Here is a 22,783-nt window from a genome sequence, read left to right as displayed (position 1 = left end):
AGTGGGGGATCATGCACCAATCTTTAAATGCCAAGTAGAAGCAACAGGTGTCACTTTCATTCACATTTTATTTGCCAAAATATGTCACATGGCCATGTCCAACTTTAAAGAGCTGAGAAGTATAACTCTACCATGAGCCTGGAAGGAGGAGAGCTAGAAATATGTCTACTGTAGAATTCATGACTATCCCAGATATTAATCAATTTCATGTGAAAGAGTTTCCAGGGTAAATAAATTTGGGAAACATTGAATGAAACAAAGTTAAAGAAGTTTCCTGACTATAAGTCTTGTGAGCCTTTACTATATTAATATGCATTATTAATCTCCAAGAAAGGGACTATTACTATGGGATACGTTTTTCCAAAGACCATCTTCAAAGACTCATATCCCGAGAAAACACTTTAAGAAACAGTCGTCTAAGGTGCTGGCTTTTCAGAACTTATTTGTAGAAAGAGGAAAGGAAGGAAGAAGGAAAGAAAGAGTAAAGGAAGGAAAGAAAAAGTCTAGAGCAGCGCAAATTTATGGGTAGTCTGGAGATTGAGAGTTATACATTAAAAGCCATCTCTAGCAGCTGGTTGCTACCAAAGATTACATCTTTCAATGTCTTGCATATGACATTGTTAATTTATTATTTATTAGGCATCATATATTATGCTAGGTGCTTTACTTATGTTAACTCATTCCATCTTCACAAAAATATAAAATGCACATTATCTCCTCATAGGTGAGGAAACCAAAACTCAGAGAAGACAATTACGAGTTCAAAGCCACACAGATAGTAAACTGAGTTGCAGACTAGATGAGGAGCAAAAGTCACGTCAACCTCCAAACAGAAAGGATCAAGTGCTCCTGTTAGAGGTACAAACAACAAACTCTTCTTGGTCACAAGATGGAGAGATTCCTTTTCGCTTTGGTTATCCTCTCTGGCTGGACCTTGAGGATATTTGGGGGCCTGGGTGGACAGTCTTAAATGTGAAGCTGTTCAGATTTTATTCTCCATGTAATACTGAGCCACTGAAAGTTTTAGAGGTGGGAGTAACAGAATCAGACAATTATAGCAAGACTTAGAATTTTACTTCAAAGGAGCCCGGAATTAATTCAGTCCACCTCTCTCAATTCACAAATAGGGGAAATAGGGGCCCCCAATTGGAGGTCTACAGTGAGAGCTTTCAGTGTTGACATTAGCTTTCTCATCTGGGTAGCTGACCTGGATGATTAGCTTGTCTCCTTTTGGTCACAGGCTGAGCTCAGGTCTTACTGGCCTCTCACCTGCATCCTAAACTAACACGAGCCCTGATGAAGTCCTAAGTCCCAAGCCTCCTACTTTTTGAATACTCATTTGCCCCAATTCTCTACTTTGACCTTAGTTTAGGCCACCGTCACGTCTCATCTAAATTATTGCCAAAGCCTTTCTCTGTTTCTCCAGCCTCAAATCTTGTCCCCCTTAATCCATTCTCCACACTGCAGCCAGAGGAATGGAGAAAGTAACAATTCTTTGAGGTAATAGGTCTATTTTTCAGAGTCATAAACGGTTTCAGTCAGTGCATAGATTATCATGTTCTGGTTCCCAGCTTCCCTACAGAACAGCGATGTCACAAGAAATATGGGTGATATGATCTTGATTACAGGGCTAAAGTGATATTTTTTCAACCAGAGATTACAGACAAAGAATCAACAGAATCAACTAAATAATTATTTGTTCAATTGCTAAAAAGTGAGTCAAACTCCCACATTCTCGGTTTAGGTAAGAGCTATGCAAGAACTGGTGCTTTCAGAAGGTTTAGCAGAAGAGCAAGTATATTCTTTAGCTCTTTGGGGGTTATGGATTCAATTTTCTATTAGAAAAATGTGCATTGATAAAGACATACATAAGTCATAGGGTGAAGGATAACAAGGAAGATTCTAGTCAGAGGAATTCTCTTGACTTCTACAGGAAAGTTCTCTTTTCTGATCCATCCCAATGGTGAGGGAAGGAGGCAATTAACAGTTATTGACTCTTTATTTTGCCAGGCAGGAAACACATTATCTCATTAGCTCTATGATGTAGTTACTATCATCAGTATCATTTTACAAAGAAAGATTCTTGGGGAGGTTAATACCTTGATTAAGATTCTAGATCTGGTAAGTGAGAAACCAAGATTCAAATCCAAAAGATGAGATCCTGAATTCTTAAGTGTGCTTTCTCAGTGCTTTGACATAGATGGTGCTTTCAACACTCACAAAACCCTAATGAGACAGGCTTTCTCATTCTAGAGATATGGTTATTGAGACTGAAAGAGTTTAAAACTTGCCCTGCGTCTCCCAGTAAGTGGCAAGGCTGACATTGAAACTCATACTTGGCTACTTCCAAAGTCAATGTGTTTTCCTGATGTTTTCCAAGACAGCGTTCTGTTTGTTGTCTCATGGACGCAGCTAATGGTAAGAGATGGTGTCCAGAAGGGACTCAATAACTAGCAATCATCATAAAAGCTCACTAGCAAAACTTCACGGTGTAACCTATGTGCTTAGCAAATATTGTTAAAACGAGGCTCTGACCAATAAAATGTCAGGAAAGTTAGTATAAATTGGACAAGAGTGTGAGGGTAACTTCAAAACTTGACTTGGCAATCTTCACTGCATCAGAGTTTCACTCAGTCCTCCACAAAATGAAGGGTGCCATTTTCACCTTATTTCTATTCTCTGTCCTGCTCGCTGTCTCAGAAGTGAGGAGTGAAGAGTCCAGGAAGCTCTGTGGGCTGGAGTACGTAAGAACGGTCATCTACATCTGTGCCAGCGCCAGGTGGAGAAGGCAGCTGGAGGGGACCCCTCAAGTTCAGCAAGGTAGCATTAACTCATGTGACGCCTTCATCTGTTTTATTTTAGGCTTGTTTTAGTGACCGTTTTTCTAATTACTGCTAACCCTCTTCTATATCAATTTAGGGGGTTAATTATCAAAATTAACTGAATTTGGTTTTGGAAAGAGGTGAGCTTGCTACCTTTCAAAAAATAAGGACCTAGTTTTCTTTAGTCTCCAGCTTGAAATCATTTGACTGCATCATGACTTTGATGAGCTCAGCATCTGTGGCCGGTGCTCTTGGGGACAGAGAGAAGCACGGGATTCTAAGGGGCATGTTGGGGTAGCAAGATTTTCACATGTGGATAATTACAGAATACAGTAAGTTAGAATTCAGGCAGGTGCTAAATAAGGATGAAAGGAAGGAATCTAACTTTTACTAAGCGCTTACTAAGCGTCAGGCAGTTTCATGTGCAACATTGCATCCAGCCTTCCAAAAAGGATCCTGCAGAGTAGGTAATATGACTGCCATTTATCATTTTATCAAGGACAAAAGTGCTCACCCAGCTACTAAGCAGTATGGCTAGCAAGCAAACCAGGTCTTTCTGGCTTCAAGAGCCAAAGTCTTTTGCTTATTCTATACTGCATGTCAGGTGGGGAAAAGACAATGGTGAATGTTGTAAGAAATGACAGCCTTGTAGAGGTGGTGGTATTTGACAGAGACCCTAAAGGAAGCATAGGATTTGAGGGGTTATGGGCAGTGGGATGAAGACGGTGGGAATTCTAGCAGTAGGAATTGTCTGATGGGAATTTTGGAGGTGAGAATGAACCTAATGTGTTTCAGAAATAGTGAGGGAACTGACTTCACTGCATTTCTTCATTTTTCAATTCAACTAATTCAGAAGTTTGACTGGAATTCTTTCCACCAATCCTATATTAAAGTGTAAGGTAGGATTTATTTAAGATTCTATTTTAATAACTGATTGTGTTTGTTATGTTTTATAATAAAAAGGTGAAAAAGAAAAACATGATTGTAAAGGTTTCAATTTGGTTTAAAATGACTTTGGGAAACAAAAAGAATTTGGAAAATGACCCACAGTTTTCATATGTTGCTGGGCTAATGTCTCAAAAAATTACAAACTTACCACTCCCACTTTAATATTGAGAAGTTCATAGTTCATGGTTACTAGATGTTAACAGAAATAATAAGGGGTTTCAATCTTAAGAGAGTAAGCATACTTCACCAGACTTCCCACAATTTATCAATCTCTGGATGAGCAAACCAAATACACTAGAAAAAAATACATTCAGAGTGTCTTTGAAACACGTGGGGCAGTGGAATGGATGTCAGTATAAGGCTAATGTTTTTTTGACATCACTGGCATCATAATAGTGTTTAACCCTTCACGGGTTTTCAGAGTATTTTCCCATACATTATTTAGTTGATCAGTAACTAGTTTAGCAATCAGCATTCACTCATCTAAGTTTTCCTGGTACTGCCAGTGAGCTCAGGAGCTGATAAGTGAGTCTGAACGGAGTTCAAGTGAGAGAGACTTCTGGGCGCACTTTGGGAACCACACTGGTGAAAACAGTGGGGCCCACTCTTCGCTTTCAGACAAAGAGGTTTAGACCTCACTTCCCTCCTTACCGAACAGCTTTGCAGGGCACAGCACAGGGTTGATTTTTGTTTGTGTGTTTTTGTTTATGGCATGTAACTAATCCCTTTGGAAGCTGCTGGTCATCAGCAGAGGTAGCCAGCAGGACAGAAGTCAAGCCCTGACTCTGCTACTCACTAGCTGGTTAGTCTTCCTCTCTGCACTCAAGCTGCCTCCTCCGTGAAACGAGGAGCGTGGGGATGACTGAGTTCTCCCCTAAATGTCTGATCTCCCCTCCAGACCGACATTTAAAAAAGAATCACGTGTAGTGTTGAATTTCCTTTCAGAAATCCAGTGCATTTCCCCCAAAACAGAACTTGCTTGCCGCTTTCGTCAGAGCCCTCTAAGGATTGTTTTCTCTCTTCCATACAGCTGAGTGGGACAACTACTTCCAGCTGCCAAGTGACCGTGGGGTCTCTGAGGACAGCCCTGCGCAAAACCTTCCCAAGGCGGAGTCCTCCGGGGAGGAAGGTCTTCAGGGTGGACAGCCGTCCGCCGAGGAGCTTTGGGCGTCCAAGAAGCATTTGCTGATGTCAAGACGAGACCTGCAGACGGTGTGCTGCACCAATGGCTGTTCCATGACTGACTTGAGCGCTCTCTGTTAGGGCGAGCAAGGCCCCCGCGGGCGCCCCAGAGCTGGGGCGCGTGTTTGCGCAGAGTCCTTACTCCCCGTGCAACACTGGCATCGTGTCGATAAAATAATGCGTTTTGGGTAGGCAAGCGTTCTTTACTCAAAGTTGTGCATGAATGGCTAAAATCTCAATGAGGTCTGTTTTCTCCCTTTGCCAAGGTGAATGCGCTGTGCTTTTCCAGTTTTAACTAATTCTTTGAAATTTCTAATGCTGCGCAAAATTGCAATAAAAATGCCATAAGCCAAGCTCCCTGTGATTTTTCCCTTTTTAAAAAGTTTTAAATAACTTTAAAACAGTAAACAGAAAATGTCAATGGTAGGAAAACCTGAAAAAATGAGCATAAAGAGAAAATAAAAATCAAGCACTACGTCATCATCCAGAAATAACTCAACGTTTGGGTTACTGTGTATCATTTCTGAAAATTTAAACATCAATTCATGGTCAAGTGTAAGAATCTAAAGAAAGTGCTTTTCTCAAAGGACCTGTGAGTGCTCAGTAAATTTTCCTAGTATGATGCAGGCCTTCCACGGTCTCCCCAAGAATAGCAGGCGCACAAATGCATCAGTCAGGGCCCACTAACAGCCGAAATCTGGAGAATGTTCGGGTAATGATGTTTTGTGGTGGCTGCCCCGGTTTGCCTCCCTACTGCAGAGATAAAAGGACTGTTCCATTCTCATTCTGGAAGTTGAGAAACTAAACCCAGATAGCCAAGTCTTGTGACACAATTTGTTGTCTTTACAGACAAAAAGACAAAGTAAGACATCTCAAAACTACATTTTTATTTCCAACTCTGACAGCCAGCTCCCCAGCGGATTGTAACAACAGTGAGCCTCTCCGCTCCTCTGAAGTGCTGCCTCATTAATACTGCAGCCCGTGTTTGAAATCCACTTGCTATGTTTTGGGCTCTTAAACTGTGCCAGGGCGATGTGCATGCAGGGCACTGAAACATTTACTTCAGGCATTTGTTGCAGGAAACCTGTGAGGAAGGGGTAGTACTTTGCTACTGTTTGCAGATAAAGAAAGGGAGGCTCAGTGGAAGTAAGTAGATGTGTCCTGAGTCACACAGCTAAGGAAGTGGTGTTACAGGATCCAAACTTAGGCTGCTTAGTGTGATTCGAGACGGTCACAGCAAACCGCCCGGGTGATCAGTGTATTGGTTACCACCAGGTACTCCCTGTTTGTTTGTTTTTTAAAGTCAGTTTCCCCAAGGAAATTCACTACATTAAACTTCAGCCCCTGAGTCCATGTCTTTTCAATATTCTGGGTGATGAAACGGGGAGACTGTGTCAAGTTCTTTTGTGGCATTTTCAAGTATGATGGTGTCTCAAGGAAAAGTGCTTATGAGATTGAGTTATAAGCTTAAAACTAGCTTCTTTTTTCATGAAGCACCTTTGTTTTTGGTTGGTGAGGAAGATTGGCTCTGAGCTAACATCTGTGCCAAACTTCCCCTATTTTTTATGTAGAATGCTGCCACAGCAATGGCCTGATGAGTGGTGTAGGTCCGCCCCCGGGATCCACACCCATGAAACCCGGGCTGCCAAAGCAGAGTGCGTGAATGTAAACTTTGTACCACCAGGTATTTTTTTTTGCTCCCCCTTTTTTTTTTAAAACAAGGAAAACTGAAAAATTGTGGTTATTCAGATTTGAGTATTTGAAGATAAATGAAATGAGATTTGAAAATGAACAAAACAAGCCTATCACTTCAAGGACAACAACTGACAGTATTTGCTACTGGTGATAAAATTGAAGCTTACAAGCAATTTCGGAAAACTGTCTAGTGAGCATCAGTGGTGATATTAATGAATTCAATTTTTTGATACTGTATAATTTGTCAACATTTGGAAGACTTACATAATCAATGAACCAATATTTTCCAAATGATCAATGCATATTGATATTACAAAATTGCATATTGATATTATAAAAATATTACAAAATCATGAATAGATGAAAGATCTACTCAAAGTCAAAAATAAAGACTTTTATTCTAATAGTACAAAAAATTCATTGATATGGTTTCAGAGTCTATATTGTGACTAACCTTCAATAAATAGCCACTTGTCGAATTTTAGTATAATATCAAGAAAGAATATAAAATTATCTGAAAAGAGTATTAAAATAATGTTCTGTTTGGGGCTGGCCCCGTGGCCGAGTGGTTAAGTTCGCGCGCTCCGCTGCGGGCGGCCCAGTGTTTCGTTGGTTCGAATCCTGGGCGCGGACATGGCACTGCTCATCAAACCACGCTGAGGCAGCATCCCACATGCCACAACTAGAAGGACCCACAACGAAGAATACACAACTATGTACCGGGGGGCTTTGGGGAGAAAAAGGAAAAAATAAAATCTTAAAAAAAAAAAAATAGTGTTCTGTTTTCCAACTAAATATCTATGTGAGGCTGAATTTTTTTCATATGTCAACCAACACAACACACAGCAACGGAGTGACTGCAGAAGCCAATATGAGAATCGACCTTATTTTATACAGCCAATCATTAGAGACTTGCAAAAAAATAAAACTGTGCCTTTCTTCCCAGTAAATGTTTTTGTTTTGTGAAAATATAGATATTTTTCATAAATGTTATTTGTGTTAGCCTGTGGAGGATTTATTATTTTTTCATGAGTTAATTAATATTTTTAAATTTCTCAGTTTTAAATTCCACTAAAATAAATATTGATAAATTCACTCCATACAAACAAAAGCTCTTTGAAGCTCTTAATAATTTTTAAGAGTGTAAAGGGTTCTGAGACCAAAAGATTTGAGAACTGTTATGTATGTATTTTTTTAATAATAAGCATTTTTTGAGATGCCATCAATAGATATTCAAGTTGTTTGCAGTATTTGCTGGTACAAGTAAAGATGCAATAAACAGCCTTATTTATATACCCTTACATGCTGACCCTGTTGTTTCAGAGAGATAGCTTATTAAGTTGCTGGGAAAAAGGACATGTGTATTTTTTTGGTATATTTGTATTAGTTATTATTTATTTGTTATATACTTATTAGTTATTATAAATGTATCTATATAATGTATATACATAGAGAAATAAAAAAGAAAAATGGGGCGTAGTCTCTTCACTTAAATAAATCCTTTAGCCACTTTTTTGGGAGAAAAAAGGATAATATATGTATATGGTTAGGAAACGTAAACAGTCAAGAGAAGTGTAAAATGAAAGTTTCACTCTCTTTTATTTGGTTTTAAAGTAATAACACCACCCTTATTAAGAGTTTCTAGTAATTTCTTCTAGAAACAAAATCATGTTTACACTGAGTTTATGTAGAATATCTACAAATACAGTTAGAAGGCTTGCTCTGTATCTCTGTGTCCATCTAGTATCTGTCATCTATCTACCTGTGTATCTCTCTATATTTCAGCTGTCCACCACCACTTCTCCCCTTTCTCTCGGGCATGCAGCTAGACTGTATCTCTCAGTCTCCTTTGCAGTTACATGTGATCATGTGACTGACCTCTAGACAATTAAATGTGAGTGGTAGTGATATGCACCACTTCCAAGACTAGTCCTTAAAATCTCATACCTCTCCCTCAACTTAGCAAGCAATAACCTTTGAGTTGTTTTATGTTTGACTCTATTTTTTTTACAGTAGTTAACCTACTCTATTATAATATCTACTGAATCTATCATCTTATTTTATGCAAAAAGGGGTCATACATTCTGTCCTACATCCCATCATTGTTGTTTTATTTAATATACTGTATTTAAAGTATTTACCAATATTTAAACTATTTGTTAATATAAAAATTTAATATATTTCAATGACATCCCAGTATATGTATTTTAAATTTAAACACATACAAAGAGATTACAATCTAAAAAGTCTGTATTAATTCAGATTCTCACTAGAAACTTATGAGTGCCTATTTCTCAATACCTTTACCTGTCCATAATGTTATTATACTTGCAAAACTTTGCAATTCTTGAATGAGTGACATCAACATCCTGGCAGAGTGAGCTCTTCCCTTAGACTCTCCCTTCTAAGATACAATGAAAAGGACATTCATAAACCAACAGAAGACATTCACACAACACAATAGACATCTGAGAGATCCACACAGCCATATGTCTGAAAGTGGAAGTGCTAGACCCCCAGGAGGAAGTGGAAGGAGGTAAGGGGATCTCCTCTCCCTTTCTGGCAGCAACGTAGGGCACAGGACTGTTCGCAGCTCTGAAAGGAGAGGGAGGAGGGGTGGCTCTCTGTGGGAACACCTTTGCTCTCTGAATTGCCTCCCAGGTGTTGGTAAGCTCCACACAGAGGAGGCTAACCTATTGTGGGGGTGTCTTCATCAAGCCAGCACCCCAGAAAGGTAGATACCAAGGGCAGAGTGAGGACATCCCCTGTATCATGCAGATGAAAGAAAGCACCCCTCCCCCTGCCTGGAGCACCACCCTGGCCAGTCAGCCAGAGCAAGAGACTCCCACCAGAGTGCTTGCACATATGTTAGCTAAGCAGCAGCTGTGAGCAGGCAATCGCAGATAGGCCCTGTCAGCAAAGATTCCAGAGAACAGGCACAGGTGCCAGAGATCACAGTGGGCTTAGAACACACAAGTCCTGCCCCACACACCCCAGTGGTGGCAGGTGGAATCTGTGACAAAATGCTACCAATACGCAAAGGCACAAATCCACCCCATCAAATAACATGAGGAGGTATATTAATTCCCCAGAACAGAAGGAAAATGACAAGCACCCAAAAATCAATGTTGTAGGCATGGAAATTTACAATCTAAATGACAGAGAATTCAAAATAGCTATGATCAAAAAAAACTCAATGAGTTACAAGAAAATTTAGAAATACAGTTCAATGAAATCAGGAATAAAATTAATGAACAGAGGGAATTCTTCACAAAAGAGATTGAAACTATGAAGAAAAACCAATCAGAAATGTTGGATATGAAAAACACGATGAATGAGATAAAGAAAAATCTGGAGTCCTTGAATATCAGAGCAGATATTGTGGAGGACAGGATTAGCAATTTGGAGGACAGAAATATAGAAATGCTTCAGATGGAGGAGGAGAGAGAATTAAGACTAAAAAGAAATGAAGAAATTCACTGAGAAATATCCAACTCAATTAGAAAATGCAACATAAGGATTATAGGTATTCCAGAGGGAGAAGAGAGAGAGGAAGGAGAAGAAAGCTTGTTCAAAGAAATAATAATTGAGAACTTCCCAAACCTGGGGAAGGAGCTGGAATTACAAGTAAAAGAAGCTAATTGATCTCCTAATTACATCAATGTAAAAAGACCTTCTCCAAGGGATTTAGTAGTAAAACTGGCAAAAGTCAACGACAGAGAAAAAATATTAAGGGCAGCAAGGCAGAAGAAAATAACCTACCAAGGAACCCCTATCAGGCTTTCAGTGGATTTCTCAGCAGAAAACTTACAGGCTATGTGAGAGTGGAATTATACATTTGAAATTCTGAAAGACAAAAACTGTCAGCCAACAATACTCTATCTAGTGAAAATATGCTTCAGATATGATGGAGAAATAAAAACTTTCTCAGAAAAACAAAAGCTGATGGAGTTCAGTGCCACAAGACGCCCCCCAAAAGAAAAGATCAAGAAGGTCCTCATGTGTGAAAAAAAAAGAGAAAGGGTTTACAAAGCCTTGAGCAAGAAGATAAATATGCAGACAAAATCAGAAAATTGCAGCTATCAGAACAGGTTAGCAAACACTTAACTATAACATTAAAAATAAAGGGAAGGAAAATATCAAAAATAACTGTAATCTCGTAATTCTAACCACAAACTCAAAACACAAAATGGAATAAGTTGTGACAATGATAACCTAGTTTGGGAAGAGGAAAGGCATGGAACCTACTTAGACTAAGGAAATAAGAGGCTATCAGAAAATGGACTAGCTTATCTATGAGATTTTTTATACAAACTTCATGGTAACCACTAAACAAATAATTGGAACAGAGACACAAATGATAAATAAAGAGAAACAGAGAAAATTATCATAGAGAACCACCAAACTGAGTCTGTAGTCTGAAATACACAGGATGAGAAACAAGGGAAATACAGAACAACCAGAAAGCAAGTGATAAAATGGCAGCATTAAGCCCTCATGTATCAATAACCACTCTAAAAGTAAATGGATTGAATTTTCCAATTGAAAGACACAGAGTGGCAGGATGGATTGAAAAACAAGACCCAACAATATGCTGTCTCCAGGAAACACATCTCAGCTCTAAAGACAAACACAGGCTCAGAGTGAAGGGCTGGAAGACTATACTCCAAGCTAACAGCAAACAAAAGAAAGCAGGGGTTGCCATACTTCTGTCAGACAAAGTAGACTTCAAGATAAGACAGGCAATGAGAGACAAAGAGGGGCAGTATATAATGATAAAAGGGACACTCCAGCAAGAAGATGTAACACTTATAAATATATATGCACCCAACACAGGAACACCAAAATACATAAAGCAACTACTAGCAAACCTAAAAGGAGATATTAACAACAAGACAATAATCATAGGGGACATTGACACCCTACTTACATCAATGGATGGATCATCCAGACAGAAATTCAACAAGGAAATAGTAGAATTAAATGAAAAACTAGACCACATGGACTTAAGAGATTTATATAGAACATCCATCCCAAACCAGCAGAATACACATTCTTACCAAGTGCACATGAAATATTCTTAAAGATAGACCATATGTTGGGAACCAGGGCAAGCCTCAATAAACTTAAGAAGATTGAAATTGTATGAAGAATCTTTTCCAACCATAATGCTATAGAAATCAACTGCAAGAAAAAAGCCGAGAAAGTGACAAATATGTGGAGACTACACAATATGATCCTGACCAACCAATGGATAATTGAAAAAACTAATGGAGAAATGAAAAATTTGCAATTCTTATGGGTGATATATTGAATATATCAATATATTGAATATCATTTTTGGTTTTATTTACATTATCATGACTATGATTACCTCTCATATTTATTGAACATTGATATTTCCTCTTCTGTAAATTAGTCTGTTCATATTTTTTGCTGATTTTTCTATTTATTTATAATAATTTTCTTATCAATACAATGTCTGTCTTTTCCTTTATGGTTTCTGGATTTCCTGTTTTGCTTAGAATGATCTCCCTGACTGCAAGGTTGGTGCAAGCGTTCTACTAAATTTTATTCTATTAATTTTATTTTGTATCCTTTTCATTTAAATTTAATCCATCTTACATTTCTTTTTTTTTTTTTTTTTTTAAAGATTTTATTTTTTCCTTTTTCTCCCCAAAGCCCCCCGGTACATAGTTGTACATTCTTCGCTGTGGGCTCCTCCAGCTGTGGCATGTGGGACGCCGCCCCAGCGTGGTTCGACGAGCAGTGTCATGTCCGCACCCAGGATTCGAACCAACGAAACACTGGGCCGCCTGCAGCGGAGCGCGCGAACTTAACCGCTCGGCCACGGGGCCAGCCCCATCTTACATTTCTTTTTGTATAGTGTGAGGTGTTTAATATTTATTTTCTTCCAAGTGGACAGAAAATCTTTCCTGCATTATTTATTAAATGAACCATTTTTTTTACCATGGAAATTTCACGTCACTTTAGTCAGATGTTTCCATTATATTGGGAACTATTATGAGCTTTTTATTCTGTTCACTGCTCAATTTATCCTGAATTAGCCCCATACTCTTTTGATTGCAAATTTTAATATCTCGTAAGAAAAGAAGTCCATCATTATATTTTCTTTTGGATTTTCATGGCTTTTATGGGACATTTATTCTTCCATATAGATTTTATAATCATGTTATATTGTTGCAAAAAAATTTTATTGGAATTATGATTCAAATTGCGTTATATTTATACTAATATAGGAAACACTATATTTTATGATATTAGGAATTCCTATCTAAAGTATGTTACTATGATGTAGTATTTTTTACTTTTAATAACTTTTTATAATTTTAATTATGTAGGTCTTGTACCTTTTCATTTACCACTCTTATTTACCACTGTGAATGAGAAATTTCCCCCATGTTCATGTCTAAATGCTTGTTTTAGTACAAAGAAAAACCTTGAATTTTGTGTATTCATCTTATCTTCAGTCACCTTGTCCAGTTATTTTATTGAATTTAGTGGCTGCTTTATTAGTTTATCTTGGATTTTCTAGCTATAGAATATTATTATGAACTAACAAAAAAGGTAATTTTATCTCTTCCAGTGTTTAAGTTGATTGGTTCATATTCTTGTCTTATTATGTGACTCTAACGCAACAATTGTCTATTGAGAGTAACATGCCAGATGTTGTTGTGGGTACTAAGGATACAACTGTGAATAAAATAGACAAATAAAGGTGCATTCTAAAGGAAGGCAAACATAAACAAAAGAAATATAAAATAATGACTGATGCTGAGTAGAAAAGGAAAGTATGAAACGGGGATGGGAAGGCTCGGTTGAGGCGGGAGTGGATTTTAGGCACTGGAGCTGGGCATGGTCTCACGGGGAAGGCGGGCACCACGAGAATCCTTAATCATATTAGTGACGGCAGGCGTCTCTCTCGTGTTCCTAATTTTAATGGCAATGGCTTCAGCTTTTCAGCACTTAGTATGATGTTTGCTGGTTAAAATATAAAGAAACAAATAAAATAATAAAGCAGTCTTTTACATTGTATATGTATCTATGTATATGTATCTATGTGATATTCTTGGTCATCTAAAAGAGTGTTCCTCTACCACATATCGCTTAAGGACCTATTTTGTTATAAATGGCTTCTAAATTTTTTTCAAATACCTATTTAACTTCATTATGAGGGATTTTTCTCTTTTGCTAAGGTGAAGAATTGTGTTGATAGACTTCCTTACGTTGAAATTTCTCTGCTTCTCAGGATAAATCTATTTGATCATGGTATAGTATTCTTTAATACTTAGAGGGACTGAATTTGTTAGTATTTTATTTAGAATTTTTGTACCTATGTTTCTAAGTAAATCTGATCCGTTTATGTTTGGCAATGAAGATTAATCTAGCTTCATAAAATGAAGGCATTTTCTGTTCTTTAGAAATTTGGAAGAAAAAAGCTATAATAGTATCTTTAGCCTGGTGGCTTTAAAAAAATTCGCTGAAGTACGGGGGCGGGCCCGGTGGTCTAGCAGTTAAGATTGCGAGCTCGGCTCTGGTGGCCTGGGGTCCCTGGCCTAGATCCTGGGCACAGACCTACGCACCGCTTATCAAGCCATGCTGCGGCAAGTGTCCCACATATAAAGTAGAGGAAGATGGGCACAGGCGTTAGCTCAGGGCCGGTCTTCCTCAGCAAAAAGGAGGATTGGCGGCAGATGTTAGCTCAGGGCTAATTTTCCTCAAAAAAAGAAAAAATGCAGTGATGTATAATACATGTACAATTAAGTACATAACTTTTAAGTGCAGTTTTCTTATTTGTCCACCCATGAGTTGCTGAAACAAACTCAGCTATTAAAGATGTATCTTTTTTTACGTATCACTGCATTTTATTTGCTAACATTTTGTTTAGGATTTTTGCATATATTTTTATTAAAAAGTTTGTATTTTACCTATAATTCTCTTTCCCTGTAATATCTTTAAGAGGTTTTTATATCGTGGTTAAGCTAGCCCTATAAAGTCAGTTGAGAAATGTTCTTTCTTTGTTTCTTTTTTTTCGTTCTTTCTCTAATCTCCGACTGTTTAAGATTGGTATTATTTCTTCTTTAAATGTTTGGAGGGTTTGCTAATGAAGTCATCAAGACTTGGAGTTTTCTTGGTAGAAAGGTTTTCAATTTCAGATTCGATTTATTTTACAGATGTAGGAATATTAAGATTTTATATTTTCTCCTGAACCAATTTGGTGATTGTGTTTTCCAAGGAATATATCCATTTCATCTAAGTTGTCGAATTTATTGGCGTAAATTCTTCATAATATACACATTGTTTTTTTCCCTGGGGACTTTTTACATGCTAGGTCTTTACTTTTCCAGTCTTCTTTGTAGTTATTGATCTTTTCAAATGTTCTATCATTTTGAGGGTTAATTTAGATAGTTTATACATTACTCAGAATTTCTTCTAGAGTTTCAAATTTGTACCACAGCAGCCACTAGGCTTTCTTTTATTGTATGTGTCTTCGATTTCAATGACTTAATTTAACACATAAATTCCAATCATATTGTCAGGGTCTGTTCAGATTTCAGCGTGGATAACTTACATCTAGTGCAAGAATCACCGGTCGTCACTGTTGTCTCTTTCTTCCTGACACATAGTTTCTAATCAAAAATGTGTATAGGTTGAATAAAATAATCATATACTTTCCACAATATTATATATTTATGTTCTATTTTCCCCTTAATTAAGTTTGGGGATGGTTAGGGGGAGGAGGGTGTGTTCATTTTGTAAGTCTTTTGAAAGAAAATATTTTTTATTAGCTTTTAAAATTTTATTTAATTTGCTTTATCTTTTGTCTATATAAATCTCCCTCTTATTTGTTTTGTTTGTTTTTAAGTGCTCTCTTGATTACCATTATTTCTTTCCTTTTTTATACTCTAAAGTGTGTAAGTCTAAAAATATTCTTCCACACATTCTTTAGCTCTCTCCATGGGTCCGATTATGAATCACTCACCTCCTCATTATATCCTAAATTATTTGCAGTTTTAGTTTTGTCTTCATTTTTTACTTATGGAAGTATTTGGGAGAGTATGTCATAATTTCAAAATAATATGCATTTGTTTTGTCTTAGTCAACTATAAATTATTGATTTGTGGTTTTAGAAGTTTATGATCAAAGATTAAGATTTACAAATGCTCCGATTTTTAGAATTTAATAAATTTTGGGGGGAGTCAAAACATCAATTTTTAAGAAATTTCCAGGTATGCAGCATATAGTTGCTGCTGTAAATGTTGGCTGTTAACAACTCACATCCTCTTTAGAGAATTGCCCTGCCAAATGGGAGTGCCTCACTAGGGAGTTTCTGTGCCTGTCTCTCTAGACCTGCTCCCCCTCAGGCATCAGCCACCAGCTAATGACTGACTTACACAGAGTGCAAAAGGCTGGCCCCCTTTTGTCAAGGCAGCACCGGCAAGGTGGTGCAGCCCCTAATCCTGGGCTCCCTGTGGGACTAGGCTGAAGCCAGGCTCCAGTCAAAATCACTTGCTCTCTTAACTCCTTCCCATCCTGTATCCTTTCTCTCTCCTCACAACACTCTCCCAATGTCTCAGGCTCTGTTCTGGGGAATCTAACTGTATTCCTTTCCTAGGGCAGCCAGAACAAGTTACCATGAACCAGGAGGCTTAAAACAGTAGAAATTTATCCTCTCGCAGTTCTGGAGGCTACAGGCCAGAAATCAAGGCGTCAGCAGGGCCATGCTCTCTGAAGGTTCTGGGGCAGAATCTGTTCCATGCTTACTCTCAGCTGCCGGTATTGCCTGCGGTCCTTGGTAATCCTTGACTTCTAGACACATCACTCTAATTTCTGCCTCTGTTGTCACATGGTGTTCCTCTCTCTGTATGTGCCTGTCTCTGTGTGTGCCTGTCTCTGTGTCTATTTTCCTCTTCTTATGAGGACACCACTCAAGTGGGCTATGTCACTCCAGCACAACCTCATCTTAACTTACATCTTAATTATATCTGCAGAGACCACATTTCCAAAGAAGGTCAGAGTCACAGGTACCAGGGTGAGGAATTCAACACCTCTTTCTGGGGGACAGGCTTCAACCCACAACACTGACCTAACACATTAGACAAAAATGTGTTTTCTCTATTTTAGGATGTATCCTTCTCTCCACGTAACTACTAAGTCAAGCTCTTTTTTTTTAATATCAATAAAAGCGTCCATCCATATCTTGCTTATTTTTTGCCTGTTTGAACTGTCAGATTCCACAAAAGAAACATCAAAATGTCATAATTTAATTGTGATTTCCTGTCTAGGGCTTTTTACTTTGCGTGGGTGACGGCAATTATTGAATGGGTAAAGATTTATTCTTGTCCTGTCCCCTCTCAAACTCTACCACCATTATTAAGTAGCACTTTTCTTTGTTTTGTTCAACATTTTTAAAGGTTGAAATTTGCTTTTCTCATATCCGTATTCCTTTACTTTGATGATGGTTTTATCTTCTCTATGAACTGTCTCCTGTATTATTACGTGACATTGTATTAGTCAACTCAGGCTGCTGCAACCAAATCCCGCACTGGGTGGTTTAACAACAGAGATTTATTCTCTCCTAGTTTTGGAGGCTAGAAGTCCCAGCTCAGGGTCTGGCAGGGTCAGTTTCTGATGAGAGCCATCTTCCTGGCTTGCAGACGCTCACCCTCTCACTGGGTCCTCTCCCAGCCTTTCCTCAGTGGGTGCACATGGAGAAAGAGACAGGATCACTCTCTCCTCCTCTCTTACAAGGTCACCAATTCTATCAGATTAGACCCTCACCCTTATGACCTCATTTAATCATAATTAATTCCTAACGACCTTATCTCCATGTATAGTCACATTGAGGATTTGAACTTCAGCGTAGGAATTCAGCAGGACAGAATTCAGCCCATAGCAGATACCATCCTTTATTCTACTTAGTGCTTTTGACCTTGAAATTTGCTGTGTCTAATGTTAGTATTGACAAGGGCTTTTCGTTTGTGTTTCTGTAGTATATCTTTAGCAGAAATTTCAAATTTAATTGAAATTCAATTTTAACTTTTCTTTGTCTCTTGGTTTTCAGTGTGTTTCTTAAAATCATGTATCACTGGCTTTTTTTTTTTTTTTTGAGGAAGATTAGCCCTGAGCTAACATCTGCTGCCAATCCTCCCCTTTTTGCTGAGGAAGACTGGCCCTGAGCTAACATCCGTGCCCATCTTCCTCTACTTTATATGTGGAATGCCTACCTCAGCATGGCTTGACAAGCGGTACCGTGTCTGCACTGGGATCCGAACCGATGAATCCCAGGCCAGCGAAGTGGAACATGTGCACTTAACCACTGCACCACCGGCCAGCCCCATGTATCGCTGGCTTTTATTTGTTAATTCAATCTGATAGGACAATGAAGTCAATTCACATTTATTGAGTGACACTTGATACACTTGATTATACTCTATATAAGCTGATATTTAGATCTTTTGTTTGCATAGCCAATTCTCCTTTCTCACTCGTTAATTTAGAAATGCTACCGTGCTTCTCTATTTCATTGCTGGTGGCTTTCCATTTTCTATTAGACACATTAAAATCTCGACTTCTCTATTTGATTGCAATTCCCCTCCTCCACTAAGATGAGCCCTTTAGAGCTGGGGTGGCCAAACTACGGCCCATGGGTCAAAAATGCCCTACCATCTGATGGTGTATGGCTCACAGGCTGGAAGGGGTTTTACTTTTTAAATAGTTGGAAAAAAAAAGTCAGAAGGAAAATAGCTTTTCATGATACACGAGAATTATATAAAACTAAACTTTCAGTTCCATAAATAAAGTTCTATCGGAACACGGTCACACTTATTTGGTTACTTATCATCCAAGGCTGCTTTTGTGCTCCGATGGCAGAGCTGAGGGGTTGTGACAGAGACCATGTGGTCTCCACGCTGACAGCATTTATTGTCTGTGCCTTTAGAGCTTGCTGGCCTGTGCTGGGAACGTCCTGATGTCCTCAGTTGACCCAGCTGTCTAGAGTGGGTCCTTGGAAGGCTGTTACCTGGGCTCAGGAAGTGGGATGCAAATATGCAATTTAGCTGTGTTTTTAATTTTTCAGCTGTCTGACCAAAGTAAAATTCTTGTTATAGAATAAATTTCCTTAAAGGGAAAATAGAAAGATAATTATTTTTATAATTAACTAACGACATATAGTTTATTTTTCTCTAGTTTCAAAATGAACTAATGGCTCTCTCAGCTTAATATTTCTCATATGAATTTAAAAATGATTTCCAGCACCCCTGCACAAATCAGGCTGGATGTTCTGTGCTTTTGATGGTTAGGTTACCCACCCTCACCACTGTCTGTGGGAAGCAGCAACTTTCCTTTTCTGATCACAATGGAAAGTGAAGCTTAGGGCTTCCCATACTGGTTATACGAGCTCCTTGTAGAGAAGTAGAGAAGCAGCCTAGCAGGTGGGTGGAGAACCACAAGTTTCAAGCTGTGTCCTGCATTACAATTAAAAAACAAATTGCGTACCGGAGTTAAACTAGCAAGGACAAAACCGAGAAGAGATTAGAGGAAACTTTAATCAGATATTTTACATATTAAAGCCTCAATAAACCTTCTAGTACTATGTGTTCATACGTGTGAAGCAAGGAAGACAACATATAAGTTCAAATGGACACTAAGACAGGAAAAATAAGTGGCAGTGGGCATAAACAGTCAAAGGAACCAAGAAAGTAACGAAGTGGAGGCAAGATATCTGATTGGAAAAAGTGTAAAAAGAGTCTAATCTGGGGATGAATAAGATTTGATAATAAACGTGGACTTGAGAAATTATTTATCATTCAAAGATGGCAGTAACAGATGATTAAACTCTGAGAAGTAAAAAAAAAACCAAGTAATTGTGGATATTACATTATGGTGATAAGCAGAAATTGCTAAAACATATGCTCGATTCTTCAGGAAAACAGGCTCTGCAGGAAGAAATTGGAGGCCGAGAGCAAGCATCTGTGAGGGTCAGACGTTCTTGTACACTGTCCCTGTCAGTCTTCACAGCAAGAACCGAAGAAGTGAACACTGATCACTGACCGTCGATAAGCAGTGATCATGATTACCTTTGAGAAACTGAGGCTCAGGATGCTGGCTGCTTTGCCCAAAGTCACACAGCTAGTGAGGGTTGAAAGCCAAAAGAGATGAAAGGAGCCGAGCTGGGATGCAGCTGGACAAACGTTTGGCGGTCGGCCTGGGGCACCACTGCTGCTGTTGGTGGAAGCAGCACATTGGTGGATGAGAACCGGACGCAGGAGGAGAAAGCGAGAGAAGCAGAGAAGATGGGAGGCAGGGGGTGCGGCCGCTTCCTTAAGAATTCCGGGAGCCAAAAGGCAGAGTAAATTATCAATAACTATTCAATACTGAGTTTTCTCAATGCATTTTTTGGTAAGATCTAGAAAGACAGGTCAAGTTACGGTCCCAACAAGGAAAGTGTTTATTTTCTAAAATGCTAGATTTAAAAGTTCTAATTTCTCAACTTTTGTTTTTTAAAACACTCCCATATACTGGATAACTCCCAGGGGTTTTGAAAAGATCAGTGAACTGAAGTAGCGCTTAATTTCCCAGCACGTCATCTACCGGACTCTGTGGTAAGACCTCCTGTTGTGTTTTCTCTAAAGTGGGTGTGCTAACCACGACAACAGACGACAGCATCGACACCTCCATTCAAGATGCTAACATATTTTCCAGAGAACCTTCTCATTTCTTAGGATGCCTGACAACAGAAATAGATCATATAGAAATTTTTAAAAATGACGAAAAAGAGAAAGGCGTTTAATTGAGGTTTTGGGGAAAAACTTCCCTACTGATTTTAGGGGAGGGTTTCCTGCCAACATTCCCAGAGTCCACTGAATTTTCAGTAATTTCTATTAGTACCTACTATCCTCGCTGAAGCCACTGCTACTGAATAATTTACGAAGCAGGAGGGAGAGGTCAGGTGTCAGTCTGGCCGCCCGCCAAGTCCAAACCTCTCCCGGTGAGGTTTTTGCTCAGCGCCAGTCCCACTTATTCAGCGGCTGAGGCTCTCTCCATCTGAATGTCCCGCTAGTAGCTTAAATTCAACAAGTGCAACGTCAAACTTGGTATTTTAGTCCCCAGATTCTTCCTGCTGACTTCCTTCCTTTTGCTAACAGGATCCTTGATCTAGTTACCCACACTCAAACTTTCACCTGCAACCCCAGGAGCCGCCACCACAGGGCTTCCTCTCAGGCCCTGTGCTGTGAAGGGCTTAGCAAATACAGGTATTGAATTCTCACCAAAACCCCGTGAGGGGGGTCCCAGCATTCTCGTGACTTTCCTTTAAGATGCGGAAGCTGCGGCTTAGTGAGGTGACTAATTGATTTAAAGTCACCTAACTAGTGACTGAGGCAGCAGGACTCAGGCCCGAGACTGCAAACACCCAAGCTCGAAACTTTCAACTGCCTTGTCTTGTTGCCCCAGAGGCACCTCTGACTCCTGCTTCGCCTCTGCCTGGTCATGAAGACTTTGCCCCTAAAATGTCCCATGCAACCGTCCTCTCCCTTCCGTTTTCACTGCCACCGCCGAGTTCTGCCTCTTGTCACCTCTCACCTCTCCTAAGCCGTCTTCCCACACTTTAGTGACGATTCATCTTCTTCAAGAGTCACTTCCTGTATACCATCAGCCTAAGGAAACACCTCTGATGACTCCCCGTGGTCCAAGTGTCGTTTTGTGACTCAGATATTCAGGTTACTGTGTGCGCTTCCGGTCTCAGTTCTAACCACTTACCTTCATGAACACTGCGTTCCCCCCAGTCTCGACTTCTTCCTGTACTCCGAACTCCCCTGTCTGTTGAAATTCTACGTCTTGCCTTCATAGTCTAGACTAATTCCTTCATGAAGCCTTTCCTGATTCCCTTGATCTTCTGGACGTTTCTAATGAAAGCCTGTGGCAGCCTGTACTGTGGTCACTTGTGGGCTTATCATCCCTGTAGGACCCCATTCCTCTAGGGCTGAATTGGGTGTTACTATTATCTTTGCAGCTGGTAGCTATGTAGCATAGTGCAATCGATGTACACGATTCTGGCTTGAAAAGTGAAGATACATCACATTTTATTGTTAGGTGCTGTCAGGATGTGTGGCCCATGTACTCACGATGTTTTCAATCTAGTAAGGGAGACAAAACTATTATTCAAAAATTAGCCAGAGAACAATCAGAAGTTCACCCAAGAGAGTGATGAAAGGACAGAGAGAACAGAAGGAAGGAATGGATGGAGAAGGATTTAGACCCGAGTTTGACGCTGAAAAGTGAAGAAAGTTGCTGTAAGTGGAAGGGTGTGTTCTGAGGTAGGGAAAAGCATGAGGGAAAGCTCTGAGGTCGGGATGGGCACGGCAGGTCTGGGAAGAAGGATGGCACTTTAGGAGCACCTATTGAGAAGGAAAAACGCCAGGAAAGTTCAAGGTGTTTCAAAGTGAAAGTTTCCTCAAATTTACAGTGTCATTTCTTTTTAAAAAAATGTTACTTTTTTAAATTGAAATATAATTGACATATAACATTGTGTAAGTTTAGGGTGGACGACATGTTGATCTGATACATTTATATATTGCAATGTGATTACCATTGTGGCATTAGCTAACACATCCAACAAAATTTCCCATCACAAAGCTTTTTGTGATAACCAGCCTTCTTCCAAGTTAACCACAATTAGTGAGTTTTTGCTGTATATTCTTGCACTGCTCTATAACTGCTACAAGGCGTCGCTGACCATCTGAATTACAGTACACGGCAATATGCCGGCAAACCTCTTGCTCTTCTGCTTTTTAACGGCCATCACGTTTTAAGGTTTTGATTCCCAACACAGCCTAGGACAGATGGTAAGAAATTATCTCATGGATGACATTTTAGAAGCCTAAAAAAATAAAGCCATTTTTATAATGAATTTCCTACATAGTAAAGAATTTCCTTCATTCTGATTTATTCATTCCAAGGCTGTGTGATTGCCTCTGCTATTGTTCCAAGAGGGGAGATGTTCCCAAATGTGTAATGAAAATATGAAGCTCATTTCTCACTGTGCTGATGATCTAATCCAGATTCAAAACTGGCCCATGGAGATTGACAAATACGAGTTGTGATAAATTATTATA

The 22,783-nt window shown here is 39.1% G+C and overlaps 1 protein-coding gene across 1 annotated transcript; it reads left to right on the top strand.

Moving 5' to 3' along the window:
• The first annotated feature begins 2,504 nt into the window (after positions 1-2,504).
• INSL5 (insulin like 5) lies at positions 2,505-5,303 on the top strand. Its single transcript, XM_014853045.3, has 2 exons — positions 2,505-2,820; positions 4,801-5,303. The coding sequence occupies exons 1-2, from the start codon at positions 2,646-2,648 to the stop codon at positions 5,031-5,033; spliced, it is 408 nt and encodes a 135-aa protein (XP_014708531.1). The 5' UTR covers positions 2,505-2,645; the 3' UTR covers positions 5,034-5,303.
• The last annotated feature ends 17,480 nt before the right edge of the window (positions 5,304-22,783 follow it).

This window comes from Equus asinus, chromosome 16, assembly GCF_041296235.1.
Source record: "Equus asinus isolate D_3611 breed Donkey chromosome 16, EquAss-T2T_v2, whole genome shotgun sequence".
Taxonomy (NCBI): Eukaryota; Metazoa; Chordata; class Mammalia; order Perissodactyla; family Equidae; genus Equus; species Equus asinus.
This window is presented reverse-complemented; position numbering and strand designations above follow the sequence as displayed.

Bases quoted from the DNA above. Each gene is read 5' to 3' on its own strand.
- INSL5 (XM_014853045.3), top strand. From the start codon at position 2,646: ATGAAGGGTGCCATTTTCACCTTATTTCTATTCTCTGTCCTGCTCGCT. The intron at 2,821-4,800 runs GTAGCATTAACT...TCTTCCATACAG, and splicing joins GACCCCTCAAGTTCAGCAAG to CTGAGTGGGACAACTACTTC.